The 25,751-nt window shown below is 42.8% G+C and overlaps 1 protein-coding gene across 1 annotated transcript in view; it reads right to left on the minus strand.

Annotated features, from left to right (window-relative positions):
• Window positions 1-2,998: 2,998 nt before the first annotated feature.
• The window catches only part of LOC145406340 (solute carrier family 22 member 3-like), a 44,035-nt gene continuing 21,282 nt past the window's right edge, over window positions 2,999-25,751 (minus strand). Inside the window, exons 4-8 of the mRNA XM_080277502.1 lie at window positions 14,791-14,894; window positions 14,306-14,460; window positions 9,160-9,328; window positions 8,665-8,812; window positions 2,999-3,064 (exon numbers count right to left, since the gene is read on the minus strand). Coding sequence (XP_080133628.1) covers window positions 2,999-3,064; window positions 8,665-8,812; window positions 9,160-9,328; window positions 14,306-14,460; window positions 14,791-14,894 — 642 coding nt within the window. The remainder of the gene's footprint in view (window positions 3,065-8,664; window positions 8,813-9,159; window positions 9,329-14,305; window positions 14,461-14,790; window positions 14,895-25,751) is intronic.

The following is a 25,751-nucleotide window of genomic DNA, read 5'->3' on the forward strand; positions in this document are numbered from 1 at the left end:
TAATCTCTTTACCAAAACCTCTGATACTGTAATGCCAACTCCACTGAAGATTCAGGTCAGTTACAGGTTTTTGCAAAATCCAGAAGATTAGAATTACCGGAATGCCTTGTTCCAGAGCTATTGGAACCACCACATTCCCTGTTAACGCCAGGACTCACTGGAGTTGTTCAAGACCAACAGTGTATCCCACGAGTGACGATGTTCCACAACTGAATCAAGTCTGGCGTAGAACAGTTCTTTTTCTTCGAGATCTCTCATCTCAGTAGGAAAGTAAACTGCAGTTAGAGAGATAAAATCCAAAGAGTCCTCACCTTCATTATACGCATATCAACGGGAGTGACCTTGTTGACAGAAGAAACTATGCAAGCAAAAGTTGCCACTGTAAAACTACCTAAGATGGACACCACTGTCGCTGCCAGACAAGTAGTATGTGTAATCATCACTTCTCTTCTCACCATGGTCAGGCCACCTCACCTCTGAGAGGGCAGCTGTGCCAGTCCCAGTCACCCAAACTCGTGAAAACAAAGGGAGTCTGTCAGTCTCTGAGAAGTTTAAAACCTTTCAAGCCCCATCCAAAGTGCCTCTCAAGGTTAACCCCCACAAATGGAAATTCTGGCTTGGTACAGACATACACCATTTCAGATTACGAAATATATACCCTACTGATACCGTGTCAACTTTTTTCCACAGTTAAGGCAAATATACAGTAGGTAGGTGAGGGCATCTACCATTCAGTCACTTGATGTGGTGCTGCTTTCAGGTGCCTTTACCCTGAGTGACAAGCCAGACGGTGCCTTGTAAGTTAGGAAATGATTTACAGAACTGCCTGATAACTATATAACTGACACCTGGTGATTTAGTGGGGTAAGGTGCTTCAGCCACATGGGGTCGATAAGTGTTTACATCCGAAGGATAGTTGGTATTTATTGCTCACATAATAGTTCGGTGCAAGAAAGGCTGGTTACCCTTGCCTCAAATGTCGGGACTAAGTAGCCTAGCCACGGGCTCCTACGCTTCTGATGGGGCAAAAAAAAAAAATGATTAAGTGAATGATGTTAAGATAAAGTTCAGTATTAGTTACTGCCTAGAAAGTACTCGTGCTTGTGCCAGTGACTTACCGGGCGCTTTGCTTGAAAGTTTTTACTTCTCATATAAGTTATGGTTTTTCCTCAGTTTTAGTGCATTGGCAATATAACTGCTTTTTCAAATAACAGCCTATACTTTTTCTGTATAAGTAAGTGAATGAATGAAATAGCACAACCATATGCATGGCCATTTCTTGTGTGTCCTTGTCACTCACTCACTCACTCAGTGGGTCTCTGAACCTTCTCGACGGATGGAATATGACAACTTGAAGCCATTGGACTGTTTTTTAGGGTGTGATCAAGGGTGGAGGGTATTGGTGGCGAGCTTAAGCTGCGTCTGTGGCATATCTGGGGTGTGTCTGAAGTGTGTGAGTGATGTACATTATTAGGATGGGAATGAAAAACATGAGTGTTATAATTACATCATTAGATATGGGTGCCTAAAATGTGGTACAACATATTAGTAACTACTCATAACAACTTGATCTCTGCTTCTTATAATCTTCACTGGTCCCAAAGGCTCCATATACCTAAATTCTTTTACATTTTTCCTGGTGCAACACAGGTGTAACTGAAGCATCATTCAGTTGTTTTCTTTCTGTAAGGTCAGGATTACAATGATTTAATCACTGCTTATAAAAATGCAGCAAGTAATATTCAGGCAAAACTAAAGCAAAAGTGAGAACACAGAAGAGTGTCACAAATCCACCATCTGGTCCCCAGGGAAAGTTGACTCAGAATGTACAGTATATCTGCTTATAATGAAAGCTGTGTTGCGTACAAGACATCAGATTACTCAGTATGGAATAAAAAATAAAAAAAATCTCTAGCAAATTATGTTGTCTCAAGCGTGTCATTACACGTGGAAGCAGTTTGGAAAAAGGGCAAGTATTCCCACATATCAATACCGGGTCATCGCACGTAACAAGGAATGCTTCCAGAAATATAACACTTTAAGCCACTGAAGGAGAGAAAAGGAATACAAACTTTATGGCGATTTATTGGAAAGATTCAGGGAAGATGCCGAGAGAGTTTCATAATTAAAGCCTCCTGTAAATGTCTTGAGTTTCCCACATGCCACTGTAAAAAGGAAAAGAAAGTTTCTAGAAAACGAAGAGGAATTCTAAATTGACCAGAATACTAGTAGGAAGATGGTAACTGGAACATTAGATGTGTCAGCATCGAAGAACTGAATTAAGATGGAGAAAAAAAAGGAGAGAACAGAAACATGTTTCTGCATTGTTATAAACTTTGGTGGATCAAACATTCACTTATGTAAAGAGTGTCACTGATTCAGATAATGGCTCAAATCATTTTCTTCCTGAAGCAGAATCTCAGAAATGAATCTGCCCTGAGAAGAGAATAAAGCTTCCAACAGTGGCAAAAGAGTGTTGCAGATGAGGTCTGTCAGATCGAACAGGTGCAGGAATTTGTTCAGCTGTATTTCAAGATCTTGGGGAAATTGATCACTGTGATTGATCTGTAGTAGCAGATCACAAAATTAGACGAGAGGGAAGGTTTTGGGAGTAACTGTCAGCAACTGACAGCTCAGTACCGGCAACAAGTCTCGGATTATAGTCTGACTGTAGAAATTACTTCACATGCGTTATGGAAAGAAGGTGAAATAAGGTTTACTCCACAAGATTAAAAGATGAGCACACTGCTCTCACAGATGAACTAGGTTCAACTTGCAGTGGCTAATGGTCATGTTACTCCAACCTGATTAAAACTGTTGCTATTGCAGAGAGCATTTACGGGGAACTCCCTTTATCCAGTAATTATTAAGAAAAAGTTATTGCACTTGGGTGAGATTGAACTGCCGTAACACTGGTAATGATAGGGACTGTAAGATTACTAGAGCAACATTTAAAGAAACATTTGCAGTGTTCATCAGTTTACTACCTTATCGCAACCTATTCACCAGGCTTCATGGGGTGACGCATGGACCCAGAACATTGCGAGGACCTGTTAGCAGTTTCCTAAGGAAATGCAATATAATTGTCATAGATTTTGAGCCAAAACCTGGTCCTGTACTGCCACAGATGGATATATCTCAGACGAGTACTGAACAGAAGTATATGTATCAAATGTGTGGAGCACTTACTAATGGTTAATGTGGTGAAGATCTGGGAAAACTCTGTCCTGGTCCTCTAACTTAGCCCACTGTGGCCGGTTAACAACTGCTTGTAGACTGATGAGGCTGGATACTGTTACCAAGGGACTTCAGTCACCTTACTTACACTACTTGGGTAAGTTGTAAAAATTTATGTACCAGTCTGGTTGGTAAGTAAATCAGTGCCATCAGGCTTTGATGGTCCTCGCCATCAATGGAAGCTTTTAGATATCTGCTTGATCATCGTCGTGACATTGTCAGTAAGATAATTAGTCGCAATGCATTTTTCGCCCACATTAAGTATTCTGCTGGCCATGCTAGTGGGTGAATGTCCACAAATTCGAGAACGGACTGTCCATAGAGTACTTCTGTCTGTCTGTCTGTCTGTCTGTCTGTCTCTCTCTCTCTCTCTCTCTCTCTCTCTCTCTCTCTCTCTCTCTCTCTCTCTCTCTCTCTCTCTCTCTCTCTCTCTCTCTCTCTCTCTCTTTCCAGATAAACAGGGGAGGGAAACAAATTTTGAACAAATCCATACACCAGACTACAGGTGTCCTCAGTTCATTAATAGTTTGTAAGAGTTGGACTTGAACTGCTGTAGGTTCAAGTTTTGGGAGAAACCAATCTGAAGACGCAGGTTCCAGAAAGAAACAGTTCTGGGTGGCTAGACCATCACTTACTAATATTTCTTCGAAGAGGCATTTCACAGTACGCTACTTGAGATTAACTTTGATGCCACTGACTACTGATCCGTACGGTGCAATGAACTTCGATTGGAGCCTCCTGTATGGAGAGTCATACCAGACGAAAAATTGCAGTGCTACAGGACTAGCTCTTTCGCCTTCAGAAGACAAATATCGATTTCATATCACTAGCTTTCTTTGCCGCTCGCAAGCTGTTGAATGTATAATCAAGCTAGTTATCGAAGCATCAAGTTCATTTCATGGCAAAAAAAAAACGATGGCATTTTTGTTTTACTACTTCCGATAAAGCGATGCCTTCTTTCGATACAAAGCCTGATTATCAAACAAATTTAAACACAAGAACGTGCTTACATATGAATAAATGTTGGGTGGTCACGAGTGAAATTCAACATGGAGCCACCCCCTGCTTTTTTTTTTTTTTTTTTTAATGCGAGGAAGAAGGAACCAAAGGCCATGAGCCCGCAATAACAGTTCCCTCCAAGAGAAAAATAAAATAAAATAGAGAGCCAAATTCAAGATCCATTCAATTCGAGATGCCTGGACACACTACGTTTGAAAGACTGGAGATCATAGGCAGCAGGAAATACAGACAGAGGGAGACAGTTCCAGAGTTGATCTGTTGAATAAATGAAAGACTGGGAGTAACGTTTAACTCTTGCATTAGAGAGTTGGACAGAAACGAGATGAGAGTTTGCTGTTAGACGGGTGCTAAGCGCCCGTCGTAGAGGTGGAGGAATGCATGCTGACACTTCAGAGGAGCAGTGACCATTGAAGTAGCGACAGAAAAGAGATAAAGATGCAACAGTGCGGCAAAGAGACAAAGGTTGAAGGGAGTCAGAAAGAGGAGGAGAGTTAATGAGACGAAAAGCTTTTGACTCCATCCTATTGAGAAGAGCTGTATGTGGGGAACCTCCCCACACATGAGAGTTGTACTCCACACAGGGGCGGATAAAACCCCTGTATAGAGTCAACAATTGTGCAGGGGTAAAGAAAGAACGGAGTCGGCGTAGCACACCCAATCTTTTGGAAGCAGAGTTTACAAGAGATGTAATATGATCTTTCCAAGATAAGTCCCGTGTAAATGAAACCCCAAGCATGTTCAAGGATGATGCAGGATTAAGCTGAATATTATTAAACATTAGTGGGTATACCTGTGGAAGATTTTGTCGGGTTGATAGGTGTAAGAACTGAGTCTTAGATGCATTAAAAACAACCAGATTATTTTTACCCCAGTCAGAGATACAAGCCAAGTCAGACATTAGGTGTGCCATAGCCTCATCCCTTGTTTGTTGAAATAACTGCTGAGATGGGAGTTGCGGGAACCGTATGGAAAGGTGAAGGGTGGAGTCATCAGTGCATGAGTGGATAGGGTTAGATGTACAGCTTAGAAGGTCATTGATGAATACAAGGAAGAGAGTTGGTGATAGGACAGAGCCCTGAGGAACACCACTGTTGATAGATCTAGGAGAAGAACGATGGCAGCCTACAACAGCGGCTATACGAGTAGAACGACCAGAAAGGAAGCTAGCGATGAAGGCATAGATAGGACAGAAACCGTAAGATGGAAGTTTGGAAATTATAGATTTATGCCAGACTCGATCGAAAGCCTTTGAGATGTCAAGTGCAATGGCAAAGCTTTCGCCAAAGTCCCGAAAGGAGGATGACCAGGAGTCTGAAAGGTAGGTGAGAAGATCGCCAGTCCCTGACGGAACCCGTACTGACGATCAGAAAGAAGGTTGTGCTAGGAAAGATGCCTTATAAGTTTTCTATTGAGAATTAATATATATATATATATATATATATATATATATATATATATATATATATATATATATATATATATATATATATATATATATATATATTAGTAGTGATGCTCACGGTGTGCCTGCTGTTAGTGAATTTTAATTTCCTCTGGGACCAGTGAAGATAGGTAGATAGAGCACTGTTATTATAACATCCTTTCATCCTTCCTGGCGCTATATAACAGCTCGTTGAAAACCATGGCTCGTGGAATTCCCAAATCTGTGTTTGACATCACTTTATTGTATTGGCTGAGAAATGTGTTCAAAGACAAAGGAAACCTTTTTGGACATGCCGGGATGATGAATAAAGTTGGGGTTGATGTGGCTATCAAAGATTTCATTTGTTTTGTATTTCGAAGACCTTCTTTCAGTCTTGAGGGACATCTTTGCAACCCTCATTTGGGACGACACCTGAAGTTTGGGCACCACTGCTCTAAATTATTTGACTCAGTGCACAAAGCTTATACAAAAAGTTGTTTTGTTTCTAATGTTGTCCATATTAGTATAGATCTCTTTTGTTGAAAGATGATCTGGTGTGCATTATTTTAACTTAACTTTTCCAATTTGGTGAGACCCTTTTTTCGGTCATCGACGGTTACATAACGATGCCTCAGAGAAACATAAATTTATGCGTCATCTGCTTCTAGAATATCTTAATCCACAATTTTTCAGTCATCATGACGACCATGCATAGAACTCCACATTTTTCACCCTGTGTTGTTTTTTAGAGCATTCACGCCAATAACGGGAGTGAGAACAAATGGTCAGTCATCAAACAACCACTGTCCTTCAGTCTCAAGGGGGACAATGATGACAACTTGTCCTGGTACTCAGACTTGGAGAGGTTTCACAGTGATGGTTTCATTATACTCCAGACTAAAAATTTATGTACAGTGGCTTCCAGTGGCAGTATGTTCTTGTTAGGTGCTATAAACTTAAGTATGGTGGTGTGTACTTGCCTTATGTGAAAGTACCGCAAAGTAGGCTCTAGTCTTGCCACCAACTGTAGTATATCCCCACCGACGCTGTTATACATGTTCAATTAACGTTATATTACTTCTTGTTCAGTACAACCTCATCGTTAAGTGAGGAGTACTTGTCTATCTATCTATATACCTAGGCTGCTTCCCCCAAGGAAAGGGAGGTAGCCGAGACAGGACGACACACTTCCCATTTACTCATCCATTCAAACACATTCATTCGCATCTTAGCCCCAAAGGGGAGAACGGACAGATCCCCACCGCACCACACTGCACAAGGGTCAACTGCGCAATGCAATCAGTGACATCCACAGCAGGGCCAGACAGCAGAACTGGTTTACCCCTGCCACATCATAACCGACCTATCCCCTTACCCGCACCTGACCTGACTAACTGATCAGACCAAATGCGGGAGAATATCCCCTCAGGGCTGCGTAATCACTTATTCATTCACAATCTCTCTCCATTTATTTCTGTCACGCACAGCCACTCTTCCTTGCTCAACAGACATCCCTCTCGCATCCAGCACTCTCTTCACACTGTCCATCCATCCTATTCGTGGTCTTCCTCTCAGCCTTACACCTCTCACATCAGATCTAGTTATCTTTTTCACCAATCGCTCATTATCCATTCTCTCCATATGCCCAAACCATCGCAACACACTCTGCTCAACTCTACCAGCTATCTCCCGAACAACTCCAGTTCTCCTTCGCACTTCATCATTTCGCACTCGATCCATACGCATCACTCCACACATACTCCTCAGACACCTCATCTCCATTACATTCAAAATTTTCCTCTCTGCTACACCCATATTCCATGTTTCAGCCCCATATAACGCAGTCGGTACCACAACACCCTCATACAGCCTTCTCTTTACATCCATTCTAAGCGAACTACATCTAAACACTTTTTTCATTCCTCCCAGCACCTTCCCTACTTCATTTATTCTAAACTTCACTTCAGCATCTATTGTTCCATCCACAGCAACATGTGACCCTAGATATTTAAAACACTCTACCTCCTCAAGCAACTCGCCATTCAAAACTATATTCATCCCCCTACCATCTATCAACCTCGTACACTTCATCACTTTACTCTTATTCTCATTTACTTTCAATTTCCTCCTTTCACACACCCTTCCAAACTCCTCTACCAACTGTCTCAATCTCTCCTCCGAATCAGCCACCAGTGCAGTATCATCTGCAAACAGCAGCTGCTTCATATTCCACTCTCCACCATCAACATTCACCAGACTCAGACCTCCACCTAAAACTCTTGCATTCACCTCCCTCACAACACCATCCATGTAAATATTAAACAACCAAGGCGACATCACACATCCCTGTCGCAGCCCCATTCTCACGGGAAACCAATCACTCACAGCATTTCCCACTCTTACACACACTCTGCTATTTACATAAAAACTTTTCACTCCTTTTAGTAACCTACCATCAAGTCCATACAATCTTAAAACAGTATCGATCAATATAGTGTCTAGGTTACTACACTGTCTTGTGTCTGATAATGTCCATGTCATTACAGTACCATGTGACTGGAGTGGGTCATACTATTGGTAAGAGGACATATGTTGGTATCTAGTGTCTATCACTGATCATGGCTTTCATGAGAGTGTATATATTAGTACCTTGTGTCTGTTGTTGGATATTGTCCGTAACATTATTCAAGATTCTGCTTTTGTGTCTTGTGTCATGATGTTGTTCATGTCGCTGATAAGAGTGTATACAAGTACCTTGAATCTGATAGTGTCCATTATGATTTTGTGGTCACTGTCTCACCTGAATGTGGACTTATTGGACTCCAGGTTGGTTTATTTTTTCCACCTTTCCAGGGATTGGATACGAGGTGAGGGAAGTTTTTATGACCAGGCAGTACAGTGGGCCTGTTATATCGGTGCCATTAGGTGAAAGCATCTCGTCACTCACATGTCCAGAATGTTGACAAGAGAGACAGTGTTTTTACCTTGTGTTTGATGTTTTCCATGGCTTTGATTATGGCGTGGTGTGATGGCAGAGTGGTGCGGTTGATGGCTGCTGCCCGCTTCAGCAGCTCCAGGGCTTTGTTGTACTTCCCTTTAAGGATCAGCCACCTGGGTGACTCTGGCAGCACCCTACATAGCGATACTGAATTAGCTTTACATTACAGCCACAAATTCTGTTCAGTATTTGTTATTATTAGTTGTTAAGCCATTCATTAATCACTATACATTATGGCGTCTTCATAGTCATGGCAACGCACAGCCATATCCTGAAACTGAAAGTGTGATGGTGTAAACAAGGTTCCAGATTCTTTATGTTGGTTATGAAGCAAATGTGAGCATTACATGAGGCGGCAGCTTAGTTGTGCTCGCACAAGATTTCAACACATTCTGCTCACTGGCTAACTGATTTGCAATTGAAGTTCGTTCAGCCATTTTCCTCAGGATATGGATCAGGTAAATACAGCAACTTCACTCACCAGTAGTAAATGACAGTGAAAAGGAGTGGCAGTGAAAAGGCTGCCTGCAACCACCTCCAGGGCCTCACCAGGTAGGCTATACCAGGTAGAATCATGTAGCCCAGCGACCACGGTACAGGGTAGAATGACCCAACATAAGTCCGCTGTGACACTGAACTCACCTCCATGGCTGACAGGAGAATGATCTTGTTACAAAAAAAAAAAAATGCTTATATAGGTGTAGTTCAAAATTAAAGGATGTTAACACTTTTTCAGCCAAATTAGTTTATAGTCTATAGAAAAGTGCGCTGTGATGCACTAGCAATAACAGAACTCCAATATTTGGGCAGCTCAAAGCATTTGTCTAAATGATTATAATGCACGCATAAAATGTATAAAATCAAACTGCTGTTTCATTGTGTCATCTGATGTTTATAGAGGTGAACAACATAAGATCGTCTTGAATGTAGATTTACACATTACAGCTTAAAGACATTACAAGTGTACCTTTGCCTGAATGGCGGAAGATCCTTCAGTCGTCCTGATATAACACAATCATCTGTCCCCATCTTTAGTTACTTCTAGCAGTGTGTGAGCATTGCCCCTCCTCTTACTCTGAAAACTTCGTAGTTCTTCCGTCTTCAATCTGGTAACATTATGTTTTCTGAAATTCCGTCTCTTTTTGTCTGTTCTTAAGTACATTTCGAATGTCTGACACCGAGAGCACACGCAAGGTATGAAAATCAGCTCCCTTATAACGTTTGTTCCAAGAACTAAAGCTCTTCATCTCTTCCTTGTCTAAATATAATCATTGCCGTTATTATTATTTATTCCAGTTGCGTTCAAGTACAAGTATCTATCTATCTATTCCCAGACGCCTTAATCATGCAAGGGATGGTCATTAACAAATCGCCTTCATGTCGTCCTATCTCCCGCCATTTCACTGCCCTCCCCCTAGCTCACACCCCCCTCTCATATAACTCTCCACTCCATCCCATCCTCTGCCTCCGGTTTCCTCTCCACCTCTCCACCTCCCTCATTACACTCTCCGCGTTACTCTCTCGCTCTCCATCCTCTCCACATGGCCAAACCTCCTCAGTGTTTTTCTCCAAACGCTTTCTATCACATCCAAATCCACACCACAACGCTCCTTCAGTTCCTCATATGTCAGTCAGTCTCTCCATGTGATTCCACATGCTCCTTTCAAATAACTCATTTCCACTGCTCTCACTCTTGACTTCTGTCCTTCCAGTAAGGTCCAGGCTTCACTTCCATACGTTAAAGTTAGTATCACAATACTGTCATGCAGTGACTTTTTTACTTCCATGCTCACTTCCCCATTTCTTATTACTGCGTTCAAAGAACCAGCAACCTTTCTTCTTTGCTGCACCTTATAAAGCACGCCATTCTGGAAATTTCCATCCTTACTCATCACACTATACGAGTACTTAAATGCACTCACATTTTCCATTTCCTCATCATCCAACCTCACTGTACTGTACATTCACTGATGTCATTTCTCTTGAAGACCATAACTTTACTCTTCCCTACATTCACCTTTAGATTCCGTTTCTTACATACTCTCCCAAACTCATTTACCAAGCCTTGCAGTTCCCCTTCTTCTTCACTTAACAATGCAGTATTATCTGCAAACAACAGTACAAGGAGTTTCCAAATGCTGCCCTCTCTCTTTAGGAACGCTCCAACATCCACTGCCCTCTTTTGTACCTCTTTTATAACCCCATCCATATACAGATTGAACAACCATGGAGACATGACACATCTCTGTTCCAGTCCAACATTCAGACAGAAAATTCATTTAGTTAACTACTCACACACACTGCAACTGTAGCACCCTCATACATACCCTTCACGGCATTCAACAACTTCCCATTTATTCCATTTATTCTTAATATTTTCCGCATTCCTTGTCTATCCACTCTGTCATAATTATGCTTTCTCCAAATCCAGGAAAGCTGCATACAACTTCTTTCCCTTCTCTAGAAACTTTTCCACCGAAGACTTAAGGATGAATATCTGATCTACACAACTTCTTCCCTTCCTAAAACCTTCCTGTCCTTCTCCTACTAATTCCTCTGTTATTAGGGTGCTAATAAGTATCCTACCATATACTTTTCCTGTTACACTAAGAAGACAAATGCCCCTATGATTACCACACACTTCTTTTCCCCCTTTTCCATTGTACATGGGAAAATTATACCTGACTTCCAATCCTTCGGGACTCTACCTTCCTTCCAGGCCAATCTGCACACCTTCCATATCCATTTTACTGCTATCTCTCCCCCATGCTTCGGCATTTCACCACACACTCCATCAATTCTTAGGGCTTTCCCCATTTCATCTTTCATTACTTCCATAATGTCCATCCTACTGATCGTTTCCTCCCTTCTCACCTCCCTCCTTCTCCCAGTCATTCCCCAGCCACTTATACTCGCATTACTTTCATTATCTATATTCAACAGTTTAAGTGTTCCCTCCATCTGCTCACTTTTTCTCCCTTCTCCACTAGTAATCAACCACTTTTATCTTTCACTCCCCAACCTACTTCTTTGCCACCCAGTCTAACTTTCTTTATCTCTTTCCAGAACATTTTCTTACATTCCCTCCACTTTACACTCAAATTCCTTCGAAAATCCTCAACCACTCTCTTCTTATTCTATCTTTCTAATATTTTCACCACTCTCTTCCTCTCTACATATAACATTCTCATCAGTCTCTCAACTTCTTCCACGCTCCTGTTTCTGATCCACTTACTATATGCTTTCTTCTTTTGTGCCACAGCCTGTCTCACCTCTTCTTTCCACCATGCTGTTCCTTGCATCCCCTTTTGTCTTCTCTTCACCCCACTCACCACCTCACATGCTGCACAGATTTCTTCTGTGCATATCTTGCACACACCTTCCACGTCTCCCATCTGCTCCAACCATATTTACCCAATCGCTCCTCCACTTCTCTCTTATATTCCGCCTTTTTTTTTCCATCCCCTTGTGACCTTTTCACTCTCCTTGTATGAACTACTTCCTCCTGTCCTTCCCTTCTTCTGTTTCTCCATTTCATTTAGACCTTCATTCTCACCATCACCAAGTGGTGGACAGAAAGTCCACCCCCCAACCTCTATATGCTCTTTCATCCATTAAACACTTTCTCATCCTTTCATCCATACACACATAATTAATCATTGCCTTCCGTTCATTTAGTTCACCACCCACCCTTCTCATCACTCGCCACGTATACCTATGGATCATTTTGGGTCTGAAAAGAGTATTGGCTATCACCAACCCCCTCCCGGCACAAATGTCCACTGAAGCACTGTCATTCTCATCCATCTCTGCAGGCACACCCCACTCACCAACTACTCCATCCACCTTCATATTCCCTGCTTTTCCATTTCTATCTCTAATCAAAAACACTTTCTCATTCCTTTCAAACTTTTCCATGCACGCTTCCACATTTGTCCAGAACTTTTCTCTCACTCTGCTTGCACGATCTTGCATTGGCACATACATGCACACAATCGCCCACATTTGTAGTCCAACTTTCAATCTTACCCAATCCTTGAGCCAACTGATCCATACTCTCTTATATTCTCCTTCCATCTGTTACTTACAATACACACTCCATCTTTTGCCCTCTCATTCTCACCTACTCCCGCGCATGTACCCCATCCATACTCCCATTCTCTCACACTCTCACCTACCATTTAGTTTCGGTTAATCCACATACATCCACTTTCGCACCCTCAAGTACCTGGACAATCTCTGTTTCACCTCATCATTTGAACCCCTTACATTCCACGTCGCAATCCGTACCATGTCCTTTGTTCGGTCCTTAGTCGTCACCTTTTGGTCAGTCCTGCTCCGAGGCTTCTTGTTCGTATTTTAGTTAGTTGTTTTCCTGGGAGGGGCACTAATCCTCCCCCAACCCACTTGTTGCCATGTAGGGAACACATGTTGGTTGGTTATAAGGTTACCACCCAGCGTTCTAAATGGTATCCTGGTTTACAGAAAATTATTTGGCATGCCACTTAATGTAGAGCCACCCTAAAAACAAACTACCACTACACTAAGTGGGTGAATGATGGGCGTCCCCACCTACCACTAACATTTCTCCTGAACCATTATCCTACCATACAAGGATAAGAGTATATTTACTGCCACGAACCATTGTAGAATATATTTTTGCCGCCTTTGATTATTAACGTTATATTATTGGAGAGAAATGAAGCAACTGTGCATGGTTCCTATTTACAAAAGGTGGCAGGTTATTTCAGATGACAAGGCCATATCGAGTGTCCAGCTGGAGATTCAGCTGTTATGTTGGAAGTGTATTTTATTCTCATTTTTCCCTGGCTCTTGTTTCACTATATATTGTATCATGATCCGGGTAGGTAATTGAGACCTTATTATGAAAAGTCTCGGAATAAGAAGAGAAATGAAGATGGAAGAGGAAAAAAAAAAACATCGTCTGCATGCAGATTTCAGTGTCAGATGGACCGTTCTGATCAATTACAATTATTTTAATGTTTAGTGTCATTAGTTTATTTAATTTTACCCGAGTTTAAGGAAGAAAAAGGTCAGTATGTCCAACAAGGGGAGTTTAAGCAATAAATTGGGACAGCTTCCAGCAACAAGTTAATACACAAGCTTATGCTGCTGAGGAATTGAAACTTTTCCGACCTTGGACACACGTATCATTTTTCAGCCACCGTCAGAAAATTTTACTCTAGCAATGGTATTATCTTTCAGTTGACGGTGGTAACGAAGTCTTTGGTCGGAGGAAGACCATTGGTAACACACGCGGTTCGAATCCAAGAGGTGGCCAAAAGTTTTTCTGCAATGTCAGTGTGCTCTCCTGCGTCTTTTAGTAAACTGAACTACTTTAGCTTAGTCTCAGGCCCTCGTACGTCCCGGAATAATATAAGGCTGGCTGCTAATGTTTGGCTAGTACTGTACATGAGCTGTGATAAATTATTTTCATTTCCAACGAGTGTGTCTGCAATTGTAAAGTTCGGATAAGGTGATAATGACGATGAAAATTGTGTGTGTGTGTGTGTGTGTGTGTGTGTGTGTGTGTGTGTGTGTGTGTGTGTGTGTGTGTGTGTGTGTGTGTGTGTGTGTGTGTGTGTGTGTGTGTGTGTGTGACTTACCAATAATAAAGCAGCCAAAGTAGCCGCCAACATCAACAGCACTAAAGAGAAATTTGAGAAAGATGTAAGTCTCTATGTTTGGTGCCGCTGTGATGAGGAAGCCAATCAGCGCTGACAATGCACAAGCAAACAGCACTCCCTTTCTCCTTCCAAACCTGTGTAATGTAAATTTTGCATAAGTTCCAGCAAATGTCAGAAGATTTTATTCAGCTTAGGCTACACAGAGGACATGTGGAATCCCTACCTGTGTCCTAACCAGGTAAGATGACGTAAGGGATAAATATTATACAGATGGGGACAAAAGTGGGCATTATATTTCACCTTTTCTCAATATTCTATGTTGGCAAAGATGATTAGGCTGAAAGGGGCGTGGTATGGTTTTCTGCTCTTACAGGGGATGAGTCTCTTTGCTACTGTTCATAAGAGAGGAAAATGACGGATATGCACTGAGTGCGAATAACGGCAGACTTCTGACGCAGTCGTACCTATGCAGGACGTGCCCATAACAGATGCTGCCGAAGAAGGTTCCTGCCTGCGTCATCGCCTGTGTGGTTGAATACAGGGCCCGTCTCTCACACGTCAGGTCCCACTGGTCACCAGGGTACGGCGGGTAGAGAATCGTAAAGTTATGATAAGATAGGGCAGAGATACAGTAGAAGGCAGGGTAGGGTAGATCAGGGACAGGTGGGCAGGGCAAGGCAAGGTAGACGCGTCGTGGGGCAGGGCAGGGAAGAATGGATAAAGGATGGATGCGGCATGCCGCAGATGTGGTTATGATAGGGAAAGTCAAGATTAGGAAGATCAAAGAGAGGCATGGCAGGGCACGTCACAACAGACAAGTAATAGGATAGGATATATCAGGGAGGGGTAGAGTAGGACAGAAATGATGTTGCATGAGTTAAGAATGCACAGAAAAGGGCAAGGCAGGTTCCGTACAAGACAAGGTCAAGCATACTTTTATATCATTACTTCGTCTCCTGTAGACTCAGGTTCAACGTTCCACCCTACTCATACCCAACAGACTCGTTCAATCCGATGGGGAGTTTTTGCTTTAGTCAAGTCCACCACCAATGATCTTATTACATTTGAGGCTGTGCTAAAAATAAATGGTTAATAAAGGCTGTATCTAACCCTTCCAGCTCGAAGTGTTTCCTTTAGGGTGAGTAAATTAATCTGCAAGTAACATAAGTAAAAGGGGGAAATTTGTCACACGACTGCAAGGGCTTCAAGCATTGTGGTTCGCTACTGAGGGATAGAACTGTGATCCTGTTTTCATTCTGAAGGCATCCCTCTATTATTATTTTCAGCTTAAAACAAATCTCTGTTAGGGATATAAAGTAAATGTACAGACGTCGGAATAAGTTCGTTTCCTTTTCTGTGGACTAAGTCGTTTGTAACACTGCTCGATGGAGAGCTACCCCCTCTTCCTCCCTTCCTCATAGTCCCACACTCCCACCCAACCCCCCCTACTTTTCTCTCCGACCCCATAACTCCATCCGGTACCCTCCATGCTCTCGCTCACAGCCAGCTAGGAGTTTCTGTACTTCAAGCACCTCTCTAATTACGTATAGTCCGAACAACTAATAAAAAAATAGTACAGTATATACATAAACAAAGTTAGGGAAAATACTGCACTGAGAGAGAGAGAGAGAGACAGAGACAGAGAGTTAAAAGACAGGGAGCGACAGGCCGAGAGGGAGAGCGAGTGGAATAATGAGAAATGAGAGGGCAGTTACAGAGAAAATAAAAAGGGGAGAGGCAAGGAGAGAACAGCGAGAGTTAAGAGACAAAGGGTGAGAAGAAGAGACGGTGAGAAGTGAAATGAAATTCAAGCAGTGTGAAAGGGAAAGAGAAAAGGGTGATGTGAATTGGAAGGCTGGGAGACAGGAAGCAGAGACAAAAGGGGAGACAGCTGAGAGAAAATTGGAATGGAGCAAACATAGAAATAGGGATAACAAAGGGAGAAAGTAGGAAAGCGAGCTACGGAACGGAATACTGAGAACGATATGAGAAAAATTAGAAAAGGAGACAAGGTAACAGGGAGGAGGAAGAAAGTGCGTTATTATGGCAAGGACGCAGGGAATGAACTAAAACGAAAGCATTGAGAATGACATTCAAGTGAAAAGGGAGGGAGAGAAATAGAGAAATTAGAGAAATTCGCGGAGAGAAAGTAGAGATTACGGATGGGAAGAAAATAGGTTAATTTTTAGGGCAAGAAAGGGGAGGGGGATGTTAAGAAGGAAAGACAAGGGGAGGGAGAGGAAGGGAGGGAAAGACAGTGGGAAGAGCGGATTGAAAGTAGAGATTTCGGGTGACAGGGAGCGATGGAGAGAGGGAGAGAAAAAGGAGCCTGCAGTTATTACTGGGGAAAGAAAGCAGTGAAGGAATTGGGTTTAGTACAAGTAAAGAAATACGGAGAGAGTAATGGAGAAAAAAAGGTAACACATGACAAATGAAAAAAGTAAGACAAAGTTGTGACAGGAAGGGAGAAAGAAGAGTGAGGTAAGGAGGGAGTGACAGAGGGGGAGACAGACGAAGGAAAGGCGAGAGGGAGGAATTAGGAACTGAGCAGATACCTATAAAGAAAGAGGAAGGAGGGAAAAGGAAACTGGGGATGAGACAAAGGATCCAAAGAAAGAGATGGGGGGGGAGGGGCAGTACATAGACAGGCACAGACAGATAGGTCGACAAATGTTCAGAAAGTGTGTGTGTGTGTGTGTGTGTGTGTGTGTGTGTGTGTGTGTGTGCGTGTGCGCGCGCGCTTCCATCCCTGTGTCACTTCTATAACATTGTTCCATTTTTTCACCTGCGTGTTTTCCTCTTCTCTGCTTCAGTTTTTCCTCTCACTTTTCTTATCAGCATTTCTCCTGATTGTTCTTACCATTCCAAGTCTCTCTCTCTCTCTCTCTCTCTAGGAATAAAGAGATTGTTCTCACAGTCTATGTCTCCTTAACACGGCCACTTCCTAAGTTGCTGTGGAATTTTGGTCGCTTGAAAAAGACATACGTCGACTTAAAAGAGTTCAGGAGACTAAGGTGTTAGGTTCGCCTGAGGACTGTGGGACTTTTTTAGTATAAACTCATAGACTACGAGGTCAGTTCATAAAAGTGTTTAAAATCTGAATGGGTTTCACAATCATTACATAGAAAGTTACTTACTATTAACACGGACTCGGTACACAACCATGGCTGGAAGCCGTAAATGAGAAAATTTACCAACAGAATTACGTGAAAACTTTTTCACGTGCATGATCTGCTCCACATGGAACTGACTCAACATGGACGTTGTTCACAGTAGAGAAGTTTAAGGGATTCATCGGCAGGATCTTACAGTAGAATAAATGGGAACTGGATATGCATTCCCAGGCAAACAAGAAATATCTCCACGGTATTGGCTGCATAGTCATGATCCTAGCGTTTCTTTGTAACTCCTCTCTCTCACTCTGTGTGTGTGTGTGTGTGTGTGTGTGTGTGTGTGTAAAAGAGGTGTCTACTATCGCAATATTTAATCACAGCAGATTTATTCTCTCTCTCTCTCTCTCTCTCACACACACACACACACACACACACACACACACACACACACACACACACACACACACACACACACACAGTGTGGTAAACCTTTCCCCCCCCCCTGTGGCGGGGGGGGACACAATCTGGCCGCACTATGGGGTGGTACTACTACTCTGCGGCCAGGTTGTGTTAGGAAGATTACTGCCACCGTATTCCCTGCTTGTCTTAAAAGGCGACTAAAAGGGGCGGGGTGAAGGGACTAGGGACACCCTCCTCCGTTTTTTAGTTCCTAAAAAGAGACAGGCCAGAGAAAGGGATGGGGGATGGAGTTATCCCCGTACCCTGAAGATTGGGTCTATGAATGTGCGTGGATGTAGTACGACTGAGACTTAAAGGGAGGAGATTGGAAGAATGTTTGTGAGAAGAAAGTTGGATGTGTTAGCTTTGAGTGATACGAAGATGAAAGGGAAGGGTGAGTCTATGTTTGGAAATGTGAATGGAAGATTGTCAGGTGCTGATAGAGGAAGGGCAAGAGAAGGTGTGGCCTTGTTAGTGAGTCCGGAAGTACAGCAGTGTGTGATTGAATGGAAGGAGGTGTCATCGAGACTGATGTGGGTGAAAGCGAAATTTGAACGTGAGTTGTGGGTGTTTGTGAGTGCATATGGGCCTGGTAGTGAAAGGGATGAACAAGAGAGGGAGTCTTTCTGGAATGATGTTGATGAGTGTCTGCAGAGTTTTGGAGCGAATGTGAATGTGGTAATGATGGGAGATCTGAATGCTAGAGTGGGAAATGTAGCAGTTGAAGGTGTAGTTGGTATGCATGGTAAGCCTGGAAGAAATGAAAATGGGGAACGAATGATAGGGATGTGTGTTGAGCGAGAGGTGGTGAATGGAAATACCCTGTTCAAGAAGCAAGATATTTACAAGTATACATGGGTGAGACAGGAGGGTGGAAGGGTTGTGGATACTATGTGGTTGTGTCTAGGAATGTAATAGGAAGATTGTTGGATGTGAGAGTTCTGAGAGGGGAGGGTGGAGGTATGTCTGACCACTACCTGGTGGAGGGAAAGTTAAGAGTAGGTAAGAGATGGGTGAGAGCTAGGAGGGTTAGGTGTGGCAGGGAGGTTCTGAAAGTGAGTTGGATAAAAGGGAGAAAATGATAGAGTATCAGGAGAAATTGAAAGATGAGTGGAACGCAGTGAAAAATCAGGAAAATGGCAGTGTGGAGGAGGAATGGCAGTTGTTTAAGACTGCTGTGGTGGGGCATGCAGAAGAGGTGTGTGGTGTGAGATGTGTGGGTGGTGGTGTAAGAAAAGGAAGTGAATGGTGGTGCGAGGGAGTACGTATGGCTGTAGCTGAGAAGAGACTTGCATATGAAGTGTGGCTGCAGAGGAAGGATAAGGAGTCATATGAGAGGTATAAGGAAAAGAGGAATAGAGCGAGAAGGGCTGTGCATGATGCTGAAGTGGCAGCAGATGAAAGGTGGGGTAGGCGGCTGACAGAGAATTTTCAACAGAATAAGAAAATGTTTTGGAAGGAGGTGAAAAGGATGCGAAAGGGAGAGTCTGGGAGGGAAGACCGAGTAAAAGCAGAGGATGGAAGGATGTTAATTGAGATGGATGCAGTAAGGAAGAGATGGGCAGAGTATTTTGAAAGATTGTTATATGTAGAGGAGGAAAGGGTGGCTGAGATTGTGGCGGATGGAAGGGTGCAAGGAATAAATGTGTTGGGAGAGTTGAATGATTCTTTGATCATGAAGGAGGAAGTGGAGAAGGCAGTAAAGGAGATGAAAACAGGGAAAGATGCACATATTGATGGGTGTGCTATAGAATGCTTGAAGGGTGGTGGAGTGACTATTATTGACTGGTTAGTAAGATTGTTGAATATGTGCTTTGTGAAAGGTATGGGTGCTAATTGACTGGGCAAGTGCCTGTGTGGTCCTGTTGTATAAAGGCAAGGGTGATAAATATGAATGTACTAGCTTTAGGGGTATAAGTCTGTTCAGTGTTGTAGGTAAGGTGTATGGTAGAGTGTTAATTATGAGAGTTAGAGAGGGTGCAGAAAGAGTGATTGGTGATGAGCAGTGTGGCTTTAGGAGAGGGAGGGAATGCTTGGATCAGGTGTTCGCTGTGAGACAAGTGTGTGAAAAGTATTTAGTGAAAGGCACGGATATGTTTTGGGCATTCATGGATTTAGAGAAAGCTTATGATAGAATTGATAGGGAGGCTTTGTGGACTGTTTTAAGATTGTATGGACTTGATGGTAGGTTACAAAAAGGGGTGAAAAGTTTTTATGTAAATAGTAGAGCGTGTCTAAGAGTGGGAAATGCTGTGAGTGAATGGTTTCCCATGAGACTGTGGCTGCGACAGGGATGTGTGATGTTGCCTTGGTTGTTTAATATTTATGTGGATTGTGTTGTAAGGGAGGTGAGTGCAAGAGTGTTAGGTGGAGGTCTGAGTTTGGTGAATGTTGATGGTGGAGAGTGGAATCTGACGCAGCTGCTGTTTGCAGATTATACCGCACTGGTGGCTGATTCAGAGAAGAGATTGAGACAGTTGGTAGAGGAGTTTGGAAGGGTGTGTGAAAGGAGGAAATTGAAAGTAAATGAGAATAAGAGTAAAGTGACGTGTGTACGAGGTTGATAGATGGTAGGGGGATGAATATAGTTTAGAATGGTGAGTTGCTTGAGGAGGTAGAGTGTTTTAAATATTTAGGGTCACATGTTGCTGTGGATGGAAGAATAGATGCAGAAGTGAAGTTTAGAATGAATGAAGTAGGTAAGGTGCTTAGAGGAATGAAAAAAAGTGTTTAGATGTCGTTCGCTTAGAATGGATGTAAAGAGAAGGCTGTATGAGGGTGTTGTGGTACCGACTGCATTATATGGGGCTGAAACATGGAATATGGGTGTAGCAGAGAGGAAAAGTTTGAATGTAATGGAGATGAGGTGTCTGAGGAGTATGTGTGGAGTGACGCGTATGGATCGAGTGCGATATGATGAGGCGCGAAAGAGAACTGGAGTTGTTCGGGAGATGGCTGGTAGAGTTGAGCAGAGGGTGTTGCGATGGTTTGGGCATATGGAGAGAATGGATAATGAGCGATTGGTGAAAAAGATAACTAGATCTGATGTGAGAGGTGTAAGGCTGAGAGGGAGACCACGAATAGGATGGATGGACAGTGTGAAGAGAGCGCTGGATGCGAGAGGGATGTCTGTTGAGCAAGGAAGAGTGGCTGTGGTGACAGAAATAAATGGAGAGAAATTGTGAATGAATAAATGATGATGCAGCCCTGAGGGGATATTCTCCCACATTTGGTCTGATCAGCTAGTCAGGTCAGGTGCGGATAAGGGGATGGGTCTATTATGATGTGGCAGGGGTAAACCAGCTCTGCTGTCGGGCCCTGCTGCTGATGTCACTGATTGCACTGCGCAGCTGACCCTTGTAGGGTGTGATGCTGTGAGGATCTGTCCCTTCTCCCCTTTGGGGCTAAGATGTGAATGAATGTGTTTGAATGGATGAGTAAATTGCGAGTGTGTCGTCCCGTCTCGGCTACCTCCCTTTCCTTGGGGGAAGCAACCTAGGTATATAGATAGAGATTTCTTCATTAGTTGTTCGGACTACACGTAATGGGGTGCTTCTGAAAAAGCCTAGTATTCCGTTAGCTGTCACTACCATTGGGACAAACAGAATCCCCGCACTCTTTAAAAAGCATATTTTTCTTAGTTAAATTTCTACACTGTTGTGTGAAACTGTGAAATATAGTAATGTCATATACCGTAATATAAATAATACAAATGAAACACGTATATATAACGTAGCGTGAATTGTTTATATTTATCATAAACGGAAATTATCATTGATGGAATATGATGGTCCTATATTATTTAATTCTGCTACATTTAGTGCAAGTTAGGTTCTTAATACATAGTTTGATCAGACTGTAAATTATGCCTAGTAGGTATCTTGACTCATTCAGTCTCTATGTGGGCAGAAATTTAATGCTGAGTAAATACTGGGACTCAACATTTTGCTCACTCACTTCACGCATGCGCACAAGACAGTCCAGTGTTTAAGTTTTTTCACACGAGATTTGTTTTCAAAACAAACGCACTAGGGCTAATGCTTAAAATAATACAATTTAGTCTAGGCTACTTGTGGTCTGGTTAGGTTAGATAAAGTAAGGTACTATAATTGCTTTGGAGGGTCTGAGGGGGCAACACCACGGCCTTCTCAAACCGTGGCAACACGGGTCTTGTGGTGCGCATGGGTGAAGGGAGTGAGCAAAATGTTGAGTCCCAGTATTTACTCAACATTTTATTTCTGCCCACAAAGAGACTGAATGATTCAAGACACCCACTAGGCGCAATTTACAGTCTGAACAAACTATGTATTAAGAACCTAACTTGCACTAAATGTAGCAGAAATGAAATAATATAGGACCACTGAAATGGCGGGTTGCTATCGTATTCCATCAATGATATTTTAATATCCGTTTTATGTATATAAACAATTCACGCTACGTTATATATATGTGTGTTCTATTTGTATTATTTATATTACAGTATATGACATTACTATGGTTCACTGTTTCACGCAACAGTGTAGATATTTATAAACGAAAAATATACTTATTAAACAGCATGGGGAATGTGTTTGTCCCAATGGTGGTGACATCTACCGGAATACAATGCACCTCATTAGAGAGGTGCTTGAAGTTAAGAAACCCCTAGCTGGCTGTGAGCGAGAGTATGGAGGGTACCTGGTGGGGTTATGGGGTAGGAGAGAAAAGTGGGGGGGTTGGGAGGGAGTGTGGGACTATGAGGAAGGGAGGAGGAGGGGGTAGCTCTCCATCGAGCAGTGTTACAAACACGGAAAAGGAAACGAACTTATTCCGACGTCTGTACATCGTGTCTGGTTAATAGGTTTAATATCTCCTTTTATTTACTCCACTTATTTCCAGTGCCCAGGAAATAAATGAATAACCAAAGAAATATTATTACCAGGATGACAGTTCCGTTTCATGAAGCAGCGTCCGAAGCACTGCAGCCCAAACCTCAGCCTCGTAACTCTGTCCCCGAAGACGAAGTCGTTGGCTTTGGCGTGGCCGATCCACGAAAACACTTTTCTTTCCTTTCGTCTAATCGTTCGCATTAATGAATCCTCTCCCGCTGATGGTGAGTCCTCGTCTTAGTGGTCGACACCCTTAGGTCTTCTCTATGGAGACATTGATCGAAAAAATTTCTTGACCAATCCGATGGGAATACCTTGTGGCGTCATCGGCTATGTCACAGCTAGCCAGCCAATCACCAAACGTCACCTCCCTCTCCATGACGTCCGATCTCTGCCCACGCACGTACTTGTTTGTTGTTAGAGATTTGTTTGTTTGTTTGTTAGAGAGAGAGAGAGAGAGAGAGAGAGAGAGAGAGAGAGAGAGAGCGTTCTTCCTTTAGATTCTAGATCAACCTGTATTGGCAGGAAGGCAGGCAGGGACGCAGGTAGGAAGGGAGATAGTAGCAGGTTGGGATGAAGGCAGGGAGGTACGGAAGGTAAGTTGGTAATTACTGTAAGCAGGGAAGAAGGTACTGTAAGCAGGGAAAAGTGACAAGAAGTTGAGGTTAATATTCTATATACTAAGGATTAACGTGCACATTTATACCCCTTGGTGACAGGATTACAAAGTCTAACAGTGTGGTTGCAAAACTTGAAATCAACGAATAACAGAGTCTCCTGAAAACGGCAAAGATCTGCGAGACTTCATCCTCGGGAACTTAGCGTGGCAACAAGCAGCTAGTATAAGATTGGATATGGTCTTTTAACTGTGACTTTTACAGTAAACAAAAGCAAGAGTTCTCTGTTGTATTATGATCAGTCCAGAGTATGAATTCCAGGTCTCTGTTGTACTTGTGTGAGACCTGAAGGAAGGTTTGGGTTGATTCAATATTTCATAAAGCAAAAATAAGAGGTCCTTTAGAGAGTACTCAAGGGGTTAAATGAAGCCTTATTTAATCCTTGCATTACAAGAGATCTAGCCTAAGCTAAATACAAATGTCTGGCTGTCTCAAGAACTAAAAATAATACTGTACGTCATTAGAGTAAAGAACTTAAATGAAAGATGCAGATGCCTTTTTCGGAATGCTGAGTACAATTACTCGTATATCTATCTATCTATCTATATACCTAGGCTGCTTCCCCCAAGGAAAGGGAGGTAGCCGAGACAGGACGACACACTCCCCAATTACTCATCCATTCAAACACATTCATTCGCATCTTAGCCCCAAGGGGAGAACGGACAGATCCTCACCGCAATACACCGCACAAGGGTCACCTGCGCAATGCAATCAGTGACAACCGCAGCAGGGTCCGACAGCAGAGCTGGTTTACCCCTGCCACATCATAACAGACCCATCCCCTTACCCATACCTGACCTGACTAGCTGATCAGGCCAAATGCGGGAGAATATCCCCTCAGGGCTGCGTCATCACTTATTCATTCACAATTTCTCTCCATTTATTTCTGTCACGCACAGCCACTCTTCCTTGCTCAACAGACATCCCTCTCACATCCAGTGCTTTCTTCACACTGTCCATCCATCCTATTCGTGGTCTTCCTCTCAGCCTTACACCTCTCACATCAGACCTAGTTATCTTTTTCACCAATCGCTCATTATCCATTCTCTCCATATGCCCAAACCATCGCAACACCCTCTGCTCAACTCTACCAGCCATCTCCCGAACAACTCCAGTTCTCCTTCGCACTTCATCATTTCACACTCGATCCATACGCGTCACTCCACACATACTCCTCAGACACCTCATCTCCATTACATTCAAACTTTTCCTCTCTGCTACACCTATATTCCATGTTTCAGCCCCATATAACGCAGTCGGTACCACAACACCCTCATACAACTTTCTCTTTACATCCATTCTAAGCGAACGACATCTAAACACTTTTTTCATTCCTCCCAGCACCTTTCCTACTTCATTTATTCTAAACTTCACTTCAGCATCTATTCTTCCATCCACAGCAACATGTGACCCTAGATATTTAAAACACTCTGCCTCCTCAAGCAACTCGCCATTCAAACCTATATTCATCCCCCTACCATCTACCAACCTCGTACACTTCATCACTTTACTCTTATTCTCATTTACTTTCAATTTCCTCCTTTCACACACCCTTCCAAACTCCTCTACCAACTGTCTCAATCTCTCCTCTGAGTCAGCCACCAGTGCAGTATCATCTGCAAACAGCAGCTGCTTCATATTCCACTCTCCACCATCAACATTCACCAGACTCAGACCTCCACCTAAAACTCTTGCATTCACCTCCCTTACAACACCATCCATGTAAATATTAAACAACCAAGGCGACATCACACATCCCTGTCGCAGCCCCACTCTCACAGGAAACCAGTCACTCATAGCATTTCCCACTCTTACACACGCTCTACTATTTACATAAAAACTTTTCACCCCTTTTAGTAACCTACCATCAAGTCCATACAATCTTAAAACGGTCCACAAAGCCTTCCTATCAATTCTATCATACGCTTTCTCTAAATCCATGAATGCCCAAAACACATCCTTGCCTTTCGCTAAATACTTTTCACACACTTGTCTCACAGCAAACACCTGATCCACGCATCCCCTCCCTCTCCTAAAGCCACACTGCTCTTCACCAATCACTCCCTCTGTACCCTCTCTAACTCTCATAATTAACACTCTACCATAAACCTTACCTACAACACTCAACAGACTTATACCCCTAAAGCTAGTACATTCATACTTATCACCCTTGCCTTTATACAACGGGACCACACAAGCACTTGCCCAGTCAATAGGCACCATACCTTTCACAAAGCACACATTCAACAATCTTACTAACCAGTCAACAATGGTCACTCCACCACCTTTCAGGCATTCCACAGCACAC

This window comes from Coenobita brevimanus, chromosome 70, assembly GCF_032717465.1.
Source record: "Coenobita brevimanus isolate Jiangsu-jjx chromosome 70, ASM3271746v2, whole genome shotgun sequence".
Taxonomy (NCBI): Eukaryota; Metazoa; Arthropoda; class Malacostraca; order Decapoda; family Coenobitidae; genus Coenobita; species Coenobita brevimanus.